Source organism: Eurytemora carolleeae, unplaced genomic scaffold, assembly GCF_000591075.1.
Source record: "Eurytemora carolleeae unplaced genomic scaffold, Eaff_2.0 scaffold2, whole genome shotgun sequence".
In the NCBI taxonomy this organism is placed as follows: Eukaryota; Metazoa; Arthropoda; class Copepoda; order Calanoida; family Temoridae; genus Eurytemora; species Eurytemora carolleeae.
Window position 1 is genome coordinate 562,576 of NW_019396051.1, and position 13,269 is coordinate 575,844.

Here is a 13,269-nt window from a genome sequence, read left to right on the forward strand (position 1 = left end):
TTAAAACTCGCGCTGCTGATGTAATACTGGTTGAAGAAGCGAGATAAACGATCAGCTGAGTTTAAAGAATTTAACCCAATTTCATGATTTTATGCGCAAAGCTTTCATTTATGAGCATATATCGAAGTTGTGTTTAAAAACTAACTATATCTTTGGTGCCACACATATTTGTGCAGTTTTTATACATTCATTTCTTTCCATTTTATTTTCTATGCGCTAAGTTTTATCATAAATTGTATCTTACTGAACATGTTTATTTGAGCGTCTTCAATGTTTAATAATTCATTATATTTTGATTTTTTGAGAGTGAGACCAAGTTAAATTTGAATTTAATGCTTAAAGATAATTAAAAATACAATACAAAACAATTAAAATACACAGTTAAAGATCATACTATATCTTGTCATGGGACACATTGTACAATTACATTACTTTGACTCGAAAAGTGGTATTTTGTCTTATTTGTCTATTTTTTACGAATATTTCTCTTAAAAATTCACGTTAGTCCTTATTCATCTATTTTATTTAAATTTTCTTTCTGTGTTGGTGTTGTATTTTACCTTATTTTTATATTTTCATTTCTATTTGATTAAAATTTTATCATATGTTTTCTTTTTTGCTTTGTTTCTATTCTCGTTAGCTGTCCGTTGTGCTTGAATGGACTGTAAGCCTAATTTAAAGTGGCCCTCCATGCAAACGGTACCATTGAAACATTTATCTCATCAATAATGTGGAAGATATTGTCGTTTTTCAAGGTTAAAAAGTGTTCAATTCTGATTCTACATCAGACAGAGCTTTAAAGGGTACCGTTGTGATCTTGACAGATTTTCTTAAATTTAAGGTTTCCTGTCTAGATATTCTTAAATTCAAGGTTTTTTGTCAAGATATTCTTAAAATTCAAGGTTTTTGACAAGATATTCTTAAAATTCAAGGTTTTCTGTCAAGATATTCTTAAAATTCAAGGTTTTTGACAAGATATTCTTAAAATTCAAGGTTTTCTGACAAAATATTCTTAAAATTTAAGATTTTCTGGCGAAACGTTCTTAAAATTCAAGGGTTTCTGACAAGATATTCTTAAAAAGTGTAAACTCATAAAATTCGTCGACTATAAACCTTTAAGTTTGATTTTTGTATTATGTCTTGCATTTATGTAGTCTTGTTTATTGCAGAGCTTAAGGATCCTTTCCATAGGATACGGATCCGGATCCGGATCTGTCACGTTAAGAATCCAGCCCAAGAATTTTTCTATAAAATTTTATCAATATTTTTATGATTTATCAAACTTTAAAAGAAAGTTCTTTTTACTTTGAATATATTCTGTGCTCGTCTTCAATTCTTTGTGGATAGCTCTACAGGGTTATTTTTCATGTCATCCTTATGCCTTTCTTTTATATTTTCCTCCTCGCATCTTTTATCTAATATTTATGAATTATATTTAAACAAACATTCTCTCTTATCTTCTCGGTCCTGCTCTTGTCAAATTAAAGCAATATTATGGGCCCACCAAGGTTAATAACAGAACTTGTTGAAAGTTTAACAAGGATTATATTCAGTAGAAATAGTATAAACTTATAGTTGTGTTAAAAACCGTTCTTTTCTTTTTGTGGAAAAAATCGCTGAAAAAGCTACAAATGCTTTTACTTTGATTTCACGCCCCCGCGTTATTAAACACTTGAGATAGTGCAGGAATGCTTGGAATTTTATCCTTATTAATGGGTTTGCTGAAAATTGAAGAATTCATTCCCCAGAACAGAGTTATCCTCAATCTTTTTATATTTGGCCGAGTTCCAGGCTTCAACCCTCCCCCTATCCTTCAAACCCTCCCCAAACTCTCTCAGTATCCCTAGATTCTCTGAAACCCTCCCCTAAACATTAAACTGGTCAGGGGCGTAGCCTGGATATACTCTGTGTATTGTACAGTGTACAGGATACAAAAGTACAATGTACACAATTTTTCTAGATTCCTTTTATTGAGAACTCTAATATTACTCGGCGGTTTAAACAAAAAACAAAATTCTTATCTTCAAGCTCAGTTTAATTGATTAATATTTCAGAGAAGGATGTATATATGAAATCCAGGGTATAGATGTTGAAGTCGTGCAGGATGTTGGTGCGACTATGTGTCTCTGTCCTCGTTGTATGCGGGTCAGCTATGACTCGTGCCGGTAGTCCAGGTATTCCCCTTAGTCCTTGTCCTTGCTCCCTTAGAGCTTCAGGATTCCTTTAGTAAGACTCAGTCAGCAGCTTACATAGTTATCCCTCAGATATTAGGTTAAATACTTGCGGAGTTTATTTGATCTTGAATTTGAATAGTTATACGAGAAGTTATGAAATATGATCTGTATTGTTTTACCTTTACTGATTTAAACCTAGGATTGTACTTGAAGGATTTCGTATAATTATCTAAATCCTCAATTTTTAAAGGAACTGTACACCAATAACAAGATATGTTGGTTAGTACTGGTTTCTCACAGTTATAGAATTCAAGTTTTTTATTTACTTCGGTCGATATATGCCATGCAGATTTTTAATTGTATAATTAAGGCTGTTAGAACTTAGTTTTGTTGGCTCTTTCTTTTTATATGGAGGGGGGGGGGGAGGGGCCTTCGAATTGCATTTCTATTTCTTGTTCACCCGTCTAATCAGTTAGTTTAATCAGTGCTGTAGAAATCTACAACTTTTTTTCCATAAAATTAGTTTCAATGTATAGGAAATGAAACCGTGATATCGCTATCATTGTTTCTTAGATGAATTAAAAGCTAAGCTGTGAGTTGTCGACCCCATAAAAAGGGCTGAAAAAGACTACGCGAACAGTCTCTTTAGTAAAAAATTCTTTTGAAATTACCTATAGAAAATTGTCCACTGAAAAAAATCGAACTTTCTCTGTTTTGCAAACCTTCATGATGCATGCATTGATCTCCAAGAAATCCGATAAGGGCACCGTATATGGCCTATTGTGAAATCTGAATACACAAAATAAAGTCCCAAACTTTATTTAAAGTGGGGGAGAGGGGGGGGGTGGGGGAGTTAACCATATAGGTATTTTCATTCTTCTTAAAAATGACAAGGATCTGTGCCGCAAAGTTCCCTGAATTTCTTGACATGGTTTATATATTTCTAGAGTATGTTGTTGAGTATGAGGAGTTGTTGAGTAAGGTAGAGGATAGAGCAGGTCTTCTAGCAATTAAAGCTCTTCACCAGCAACTTGATGATGATAATGATGGAACTATTGAACCTTCGGAGACAGGAGACTTTATCAAGGCAGATCTCAAGGTAATAGAAAATTCAGTTGATCAATAAGTATTGGATCATATTTTACCTTGTAGTTTGATCAGCTGTTGCTTCAACCATTGTTAAATGATACTAATCAATCCTCTCCTTTTTAGAACTCCAGTTGATCAATAAATATTGATTTTTTACTAAATTTATCAGCTGTTGCTTCAAACATTGTTAAATTAATCCCATACTATTTACAACTCCGGTTGATCATCTTTACATAAATCATTAATTTATTCTTTCTGATCTTGTAAATCAGTTAGCTGTTGTTTTAAAAATTGGTTTTAGTCATTTATGTATTCACTCAATCATATAATAGTTCGAATTCAGTTGTATCAATACTTTTATAATTCATTTATTATTACATTGTTGGCTGTTTCTCCTAACACTTTTATCAAATAGTACATGGTTTTAATCAAGCATCTACCATTTTCAAATCCTATTTGATCAACACTTTCTTACTTAAACCAACAATTCATTTACTCAGATCAAGTAAATCAATCAGCTGTTGTTACAACCATATTGATAATTTTTTACGTCAACTTGTAGTTAATGTTCTCTGATCTGAAAAATCAATTAGCTGGTGTTTAGAAAAATTGGTTTTGGTTATTGATATTTAATCAATTAACTAATAGTTCAAATTCAGTTAGTCAATACTTCTTGATCTTTTCTGTCTTAAACCAATAATGCATTCACTCAGAACACGTGAACCAATCAGCTGTTGATTCAAACATTTAGATATGGTTCAATCAATCCTCCAATACCAGTTGATTATTACTTATTGATCATCTTTTACATTAAACAGTAGTTAATGCACTCTCATCTAGAAAATTTATTTGCACTTGTGTTTTACAAGTTGTTAAAATGATAGCTATTTATATACAGGGTGTCCCACGAAACATGACAGTTTAGAATGTCTTCTTCCATAATTTGTTAAGTTGTTTGATACCAAAGACAATACTACAAATATTATATGGGAGTCATGTTATAGTGAAATTGGTTTCAAAGTAAAATATGTTTCAGAAAAAGAATTTTTTATTGAAATAAACTGTAAAAAGCCTTTAATATCTAATAAAGTTTATTAAAGACGACTTTCATAACTATTTACCAACTGTCATGTTTCTCGGGACACCCTGTATCATAACAAACCTAAATGCTTATTGATACACTATAAAATGTCAAATTAAGAGTTTCATTTTTATTTTCTACCTATTAAATCAATTATTTGTTAGTCAAACATCGTTATTAAAGGGACTGTAAACGTAATGTTTAAGTGACCCTCCATGCAAAGATGGCAATTTCCGATTTACAATTGTACCCTTAAGAGCTTCGTCTGATCAATATGAATTAGAAATTAAAATTATAACTTCGAAAACTGATTATTTTTAATTGAGGTTTTTCTACAAAGTGACGTGCGTATTTCTACTGCAGGAAAGCATGTAGGAATTATCAGAAGTAAACACCTTTTAGCATAGAAAAACGAGAATATATCTTTCACATTATTGTTCAGATAAAGTTTTAAGGGTACCGTTGTAAATCGGACAAGGTGAATTTCTCATTGAGGTTTCTTAAAACTACGCTTACGCCTTACCTAAAGTCTCTTTTGTAAATATTTAATTCTTTAAATAAAATCTTAACACTTAACTACAAGACGTTAACTACATAGTAGGTTAAAAGTAAGTATTATCCGCGCTCATTTATCTAAATTCGACATGTGTTTTTAAGAATGTAAATGTTACATCACATGAAAAAACTTATTTCATTGATTTTAAGTAAATCTTTCTCCGTCCTACAGACAATCTTTTATTTTTTTATTTTTTTTATTTATTTTTTACAGATAAATATATACAGCATTACATGAAAAGGGTGTAAAGTCGTATTGTTTGCTTGGCAAGATTGTTTTCTCTTTAGCAAGTTCTAACAAGAAATATAATTAGAATAATAAAGTAACTGCATGCTTATTGCTTATTGCTAACTGCTATTACATACATCAGAATATTTTTTAAATGAGTCATACTCTGGTCTAGGGATAAACAGAAATATTTTTTTAATTCCCCTATTTGCATTTCCCGGACTAATTGCAGCTTCAAGATATGAAGCCTAGAAAGCGCTTCATCCTACTTTCCCGTTGTATGAAGCATCATGCAATTTCTCCCCCCAGTCAGTCATTAATCATTCAAGTTTTCTCTGGATACTGTTTGAATATAATTAGGGAGAATTCACTTCATGCTTCTCCGCAAGGTTATTGCTTCCTAGAAGGAGGAGTAATAGAATTTAATATGGGACGATAAGGCGTGTTTACATTTTTCTGTGACGTAATAGGATAGATCTGGAACTAGTGTGAAGTGCAAGGAGTATCACTTGTGTACGTTATTGTACACTTAGTACAGGGTGACCCACTTCATATTGGATTAATTAAAGAGCGTATTCCATGGATAAAAAGGTTTCATGCAGATGCGGTTATAAAGATGCTGAAAATATATATTTATATATTATTCTATTAATCGAAGAGATAGGTACGAATTTAATCTTTGCCACAAACTCAAATTTTCTAATCCCAACATCTTTGCAACCTGATGATGTGACCGTTGATATTTCAAACTTATCTCATCTAACAGAATTCATAGTTTGAAATATCTAAGGTCTACTACAATATATGGATTATAAAATCAGAGTTTGTGGAATAGACGCAACTACTTGGTAAGCATATCTACAAAAAACAACGTCTTCCGTGGAATGCGAGTTCCGTATTTAAACCAATATAACTTGGGAAACACTGTAAAAAGTAAACCGTCCTACCACCCTCACCTAAATTCTATTTCTCCTTGATTGCTCTTTGCTTCTGTCCATTCACATATTAGTTCAATGTTTAAATGCACATTATGAATTTTGAATGTGTTCTTGCTTTGTTTTTGTTTTCTTAAACTTGGGCCTCTTCCTTCACCTTGCTTTTCTAAACTTTACACTACTGAGGGAAAAATGCGAATCTAGATTCCAGAATTCTCAAGGGAAATTTTATCAAAGAAGTATTTCTATTAGATTAAATATTCTTTAGGTATATATCATCAATGCTATTATTGAGTCCCATGAACAAAGATGAATATGTAGATATTGATTATTTGAAAACATTTATTTTATGATTAAACCAAGTTTATAATAAAACCCAACATGTACACCATCCTTTCAAATCATTGTTACCTCAGTTACAGTGAACAAAACAATGCACAATCCCTTAAACTGAAAAGATGGTTCCTATGGTTCTGATATAGCATGCCCCCCGCCCCCCCCCCCCCCCCCCCCCCGGTAATCTATAAATCTGCTAGAAGATAAACTACCCTGTAAATACAGCAGACACTGTGCTCATGTTGGCAATATATCTCTTAACACAACTAACCTAGTAGACCTTGATCACTTCTCTCTCCGTTCTAGCTTTTAGAAAACAGTTTTCTATAATTATTTTAGAGATTAAATGAATTGAGTCTTTGCTACAAACTCTGATTTTCTAATCCCTATATCTTTGCAACCCCATGTTTAGACTTTGAAATATCAAACTATAAATTCTGTTAAAATATCAAAGGGTTTTCACCATCACAGATTGAAAAAATATATGGATAAGAAAATCAAGTTTAAAAAACTAATACTTAAAGTTGCTTTCAACTAGGACAAAATCCTGAAAGGACAGGTTTCTACAGGTTGAAAAGATGTAAGGATTAGAATATTTGAGTTTGTGGCCAAGACTCTATTCCTTCAGACTTGTCATGGTTCATAAGGACAAATGTTTAAACTGCCTTTTAAAGGAGACAACTAAACTTCAAGTCGCCCATCATAAGATAAGATAAATTAAGAGATGTTCTCTTTAAAGTTTAAAGGACAATGATTTTATAGTTTTAGAATCACACTTAAACCTTTCTGTCAAAAATATCTTGATTTCAATTGGTTTTCTTTACTTATTTACGTGTAGAGGCGTTTTTTATATATCTTTTCAAATTCTGGATATTTACTCTTATGATCTCATTTAAGAATCATTAAACTCTCCCACTATTAAATTAAAGTCAAGGTTAGATTGTAGTTTATAGAATTCATATAGATGCATGAGGGGATATAAAACAATATAGGGAAATAAAATGATGCAATGCAGGGAAATAAAATAAACATGAAACAATGGAACGCATTACAAGTTTAAATTTTTCATATTTGTTACAAAATTCCGCCATAAAATTTTAAATTAAGGTGATAATAATAGCACTAGGCTTGGTTGGATTAAACCATCCTAAATCTGGATTAAACTACCATAGCAGTTCAAACCGGCACTATACAATTACTCTAAGATTAAATGCATCGTTTTGATTCTTTGTTGTTTTGTTTGCTTAGAATTGATATTTTATAAGCTTTTATAGTTATAAATACAAATAGGGTTTCCAAAAATGTGGAGAATTCTTAAAAACTAAATTCTGGAACACCCTGTCTGTAAATCTTCTTAATTTCCATCTGCTTAATGTGGTCCATCACCTATCGGCTGCATGGGGATACACTAACTAACTATTTATTAACAATCCTAGTCGGTGATAGCAGAGGATGGAGCTCCAGGTTTCCTAGCTAGCAATGATAACAATCACGCTTTGGTTCAGTTTGACGGGGACGGAAGGCGTGAGAAGCTGTTCCACAAGAAGGACTCGGAGATTACGGTCTCTGATCTCTGGATAACCTGGGTAAACTCCGAGGTATACAACTGGACTGTGGAGCAGACTGTAGATTGGTTGTCTAACAATATAGATCTCCCACAGTACGCTCCAGTGTTCCTCAGCAACAAGGTGGACGGAACCAAACTCCCCTTGGCTGCTGGAGATCCGTCTTATCTCTCTAAGAAGTTGGGAATCAGTAATTCTATTCATCGATCCAAGATCTCCTTGAAAGCAATGGATGTTGTCCTGTTTGGTCCACCAAAGGAACCAACCAACTGGTTGAAGGACCTAATCCTCAGTGGTCTCCTTTTAGCCTTGATCAGCGCCTTGTTCTGGGCGTACAACCAGAAGAAGAAGTCAGAGGAGCACCTGGCGAAGATGATTAAGGACATGGACAGCTTGAACAAGGCGGAGAAGATGCTGCAGGATATGCAGAGTAAGATCAACAAGAATGAGATTAGTTATACTCCTGTTGATCAGCTGGGCGTAGGAGAGGAGGAGGTTGAAAGGTTGAGGGAGGAGGTGGAGATTCTCAGGAATGAGTTGATGAAAGCTGAAGTAGAACTGGAGGATAAATGCTGGGTGGCTCCGACTATACTTCAGGTAACCACATTTTTGCGCTATCCAGCATTTATCACAAAGAATAGAAATAAAATATGTTATGGCAGAAATTTTAAAATGACATGAAAATACTCTTTAGAGAAGTTTCCCTTCAGTAAAACATAGGGTTTCAAATCTGAATTTCGTTGTGCGGAATTGCGCTGAAATTACAGGGCCCGCAATTGCGCGCAAGTAAAATCTACTTGCGTTGGAAACCCTAGTAAATTCTTTTTATACGCGGACATTTTTTTTTATTTAATAAAATACAAATTTTTTGAATTTTTTGTGTAGTTCTTGTCATCTAATTTTTGTAAAATATACCCCCCCCCCCTCTTTATCTTTATCTAATGATTCTCTTGTTATAGCACTGGCTACAATTAACCTACGAGATAGAGAGCCAAGTCTACAATGAGAAGCGTAAAGTTGCTGAGTCCCAGATGGCACTGGCTAAGGACGCATGTGAGAAACTGAAGCGGAAAAGATCAAGTCTCGTGGGAGCATTCGTCTCAACCCACGGCAGGTCTATAGACGATGTGGATAAAACTATCCTGGAAGCTAAGACTGCATTAGTGGAGCTGACCCAAGATCTAACGGAGCGGAGCAGGAGATGGAGACAAATAGAAATCCTTACTGGGGTTTCTATAGTCAGTAACCCGGGCCTTCTAACACTACAGAAAATAGGTAAATATTAAACTATAATTTATTTTAAAAACGTCAGAATTTAATGAATTTGAGCCACGTCTCAAATCCACCAAAAACTGGTTTCAATTGAGCGCCGGCTTAAATCTTGAAACTTTAAATAAAATTTTAAGTGGAACCAACTAATTTGAGCCGCGTCTTAAATTTAAGCCGCGGCTCAAATTCTTCAGATTCGGCCTCTATTAAACATGAATTTAAATGGAGAATTTTTATTGATTTAAATCATTGAACCTTTTTATTTATATTAAATTGATTTGTTTTTGTTCAGTGAGGTATGTTGGAGGAGGGAATAAACCTGCTAGAACTGGAATGTCCTCCCGAATGTCTAATGTATCCCTAGATGATATGCACGATGATGATGCTCGAAGTATCGCTGCCAGCTCCCACATGTCCTCACATCTCTCCGTTAACAGATCATTAACTTGTAAAGACTCGGCGTTACGTAGAGCAGCATTCGAGATCTCCAGGGAGTCGAGCAAAGAGTCGAGTAACAGCGAGTCTGACGATCATATAGAGAAACCGAAAGAAATCTTGAGAAGTAGAATCAGCCAGAGTAGTATGTCCAGTGATACATCAAGGTTGAGTCAGAGATCTGAACCATCTCGCTCTGCAACCCCGCCCCTGTCTCTAAGTCCGACCCAGAGAAGGTTGAGGATGGTCAAATCGTTCAGCCAGGACGCATCCCACGAAGGGACAGTTCCTACAGAAATGACGGGGAGTGTGAGTGAGGGAGCGCTCCATACAACACTCTTACATAGGGTTAAAGGAAGCAAACCAGTATTGGACGAGGTAGGAGCAATGGTGGTGGGTTTTTTTGGGGGGGGGGGGGGGGGCCAAGTTAAGGAAAACTGAATATAGTTCTGGTGGGGAAGGTTTTTATTTTTATAGTTGTTCCTCTTTACTCATTTAAACTTACTTTTTGATGAAGCTTAGAATCTTTTGTTTAGATTGAGGAATCCTGCTCAGCTAGTGACACGGGTTCATTGTCAGACCTTACTTTAGGTGAATGTCAACCATTTTATTCTAACTTTTTCTTCTTTAATGCCATTTATGTTTTGAAAGTTTTCTACGTTCAGAGCTGGGTATACTTTAGTGTTAGATTCTCAATATCCCTTCGATCTCGATATTCACTGTAATCACTTTTAATTTGAGGATCTATAAAAAAACATTCCTTTCCATATCTTCATTTTTTTATTCATCCCTTCAATTTCTCTGACTGGGTAAGATTACAATGATTGATATCGAATAAGAGATTAAATTAATCTGCAGATTAACATAAGTTCGAGATCTAGCATTGTTCTTAGTTTTAATTCCTTGAGAGATTTTATGAAATAATTAATTTTTGTCTCCTACAACTCATCAATATTTATAGATATTTTTTCAGAAGGAAAGAAGAAAGAGAAAAAATCTTTCTTCAACTTCCGTCGGAAAAAGGAGAAGGTTGAGACGCTCAGCTGATTACGGTTTTTGCTCCGAGGTGGAGCAAAACCTAAAGTAGTGAAACCGAGAGCAGGAGTTTCTCTTCTATCTGCTCAAATCTCCGGACCATATAGACAAGACGGAGCCGTGAGCAAATCCAGCTCCGATAATCTGAAATTTAACTCCTGTCTTATCCAACCTGGTAAAACGGTTGACCAACGATGCCATTCAGCTAAATTTGATTTTAACAAGTTTAAATCCTTTGTTTCTTCATTGAAAAGAAGATAGCGTAAATTATAATGCTACAATTTATGTAAATTAATTTTAGATTCGAAAATGAAATTAAAGTGTCATCTTTATGGGAGCTTGATCTTATTCTGGCATTTTATCCATCCAGGTTGTTAGCCGGTCAAGCTCAAATATTTTAGTGATAACAAGTCTCAATCATGATTCAACAGTTCTTCGAGAACGTTTTAGTTTCGTGGATTAGTCGGACCTTCAACCAAGATGGTTCTATTTTAGCTCTTGATAATGCAAACTAGTGGTATTATATTGAAACCTTCTCGTTTCTTCCAAGTTGTTATTTTACAGATTTTATAGATGAATTTTACAAGTTTTTTTCGGGGCGTTTTTGCCGTTTTTGGTAAGCATATATTTGCTTTAATTGTATTTTTTGAAACATTTAAATTGCGGCTTTAATACGGGAATCCCGGTAACTGTGATTTTTCGACATTATGTTTGTTGTTATTCTATTTCATATATTTATTACATTGGAGCCTTAGGCCCTCTTTTACATACAAATGTGCTATTTAACACCTTAGGTTGTGAAAAGTCATCTTTCCCTAATTATGTGTACATGATACAACTATATTTGAATGTACTAATAAGTTATATTTATCATTAGAAATTAGTATTTAAAGTTACCAATGGGAAATCTTTTTAGGATTTCCCCAAAACCTTCTTGATAAATAAATAAACCTTCTTTCCTTCTTGATAATTATGTTATTATCACTAAATAGTAATACTATAGTATACTATATCTATATCCGATTCTTTTAATCTTTTTAAATATTTATAGTTTCCCATTGTGTCATTATTAAAAACTTATAAATTACAATTCGTGAGATTTATTGAATTAACTAAATTGTAAACTTAATTTTGTTAAGAATATTATGTAAATATGCATTCTACATATATCGGGTTCCAGGTTCCTAGTTTATTCCTGTATTTTTGGTTCCTTGTTTACTCTTGTATTCCAGGTTCCTAGTATACTCCTGTATTCCTGGTCTAATATACTCCTGTATTCAAGGTTCCTAATATACTCCTGTATTTCAGGTTCCTAGTATACTACTGCAATTCTGGTTCCTAGTATACTCATGTATTCCTGGCTTCTAGGTTATTCCTGTGATCTTGGTTCCTAATAAACTCCTGTATTCCTGGTTTCTAGTGTACTGTATTCTAGGTTTCTAGATTACTCCTGTATTCCAGGTTCCTTCTAAATTACTGGTTACAGTAGTATTTTACTGCATTCATGGTTCCTAGTATACTCCTGTATTCCAGGTTCATAGTATACTCCTGTATTCCAGGTTCATATTATACTCTTCTATTCATGGTTCCTAGTATTCTCCTGTATTCCTGGTTCCTAGTATACTCCATTATTCCTGGTTCCAAGTATTCTTCTGTATTCACGGTTCCTAGTATACTCATGCATTCCAGATTCATAGTATTCTCCTGTATTCATGGTTCTTAGTATACCCCTGTATTCCAGGTTCATAGTATACTCTTGTATTCCAGGTTCATAGTATACTCCTGTATTCCAGGTTCATAGTATACTCCTGTATTCCTGGTTCCTAGTATATTGCCTTATTCATGGTTCATAGTATACTCTTGTATTTCAGGTTTCAAGTATACTCATGCATTCCTGGATCAAAGAATACTCTTGTATTCATGGTTCCTACTATACTCCTGTAATCCGGGTACCGAGTATGCTTCTGTATTCCTGGTTCCTAGTATATTCCTGTATTCTTCCTTGTATACTTCTGTATTCCTGGTTCATAGTATATTCCTGTATTCTTCCTTGTATACTTCTGTATTCCAGGTTCCTAATATACTCCTGTATTCCTGGCTCCTGGTATATTTCTGTATTCCAGGTTCCTAGTATACTCCTATATTTTAGGTTCCTAGTATATTCCTGTATTCTAGGTTCATACGTCTGCATTCCTGGTTCCTAGCATACTCTTGTATTCATGGTTCCTATAGTATACTCTTGTATTCTTGGTTCCTAGTATACTGCTGTATTCCAGGTTCATATTCCTGTATTCCAGGCTGCTAGTATACTCCTGTATTCCAGGTTCCTAGTTTACTCCTGTATTCCAGGTTCCTATTATACTGAATTCCTGGTTCATAGTATACTCTTGTATTCATGGTTCTTAGTTTACTCCGGTATTCATGGTTCATAGTATACTCCTGTATTCCTGGTCCTTAGTATACTACTGTATTCTTGGTTCCTAGTATACTCCTGTATTCCAGGTTCTTTTTATACTCCTGCATTCCAGGTTTCTAGTATACTCCTGCATTCCAGGTTTCTAGTATA

At 34.2% G+C, this 13,269-nt stretch overlaps 1 protein-coding gene across 2 annotated transcripts; it reads left to right on the forward strand.

The window, feature by feature from the left end:
* Nucleotides 1-1,675: 1,675 nt before the first annotated feature.
* LOC111704794 (stromal interaction molecule homolog) lies at nucleotides 1,676-11,670 on the forward strand. 2 transcript variants are annotated; one of them, XM_023477139.1, is made up of 7 exons: nucleotides 1,676-2,174; nucleotides 3,122-3,273; nucleotides 7,836-8,561; nucleotides 8,924-9,239; nucleotides 9,526-10,046; nucleotides 10,205-10,259; nucleotides 10,642-11,670. In XM_023477139.1, the coding sequence occupies exons 1-7, from the start codon at nucleotides 2,087-2,089 to the stop codon at nucleotides 10,713-10,715; spliced, it is 1,932 nt and encodes a 643-aa protein (XP_023332907.1). In that variant the 5' UTR covers nucleotides 1,676-2,086; the 3' UTR covers nucleotides 10,716-11,670. The 2 variants fall into 2 exon arrangements, with proteins under 2 accessions (XP_023332907.1, XP_023332917.1); XM_023477149.1 differs by having other exon boundaries at nucleotides 1,677-2,174; nucleotides 7,905-8,561.
* Nucleotides 11,671-13,269: the final 1,599 nt, after the last annotated feature.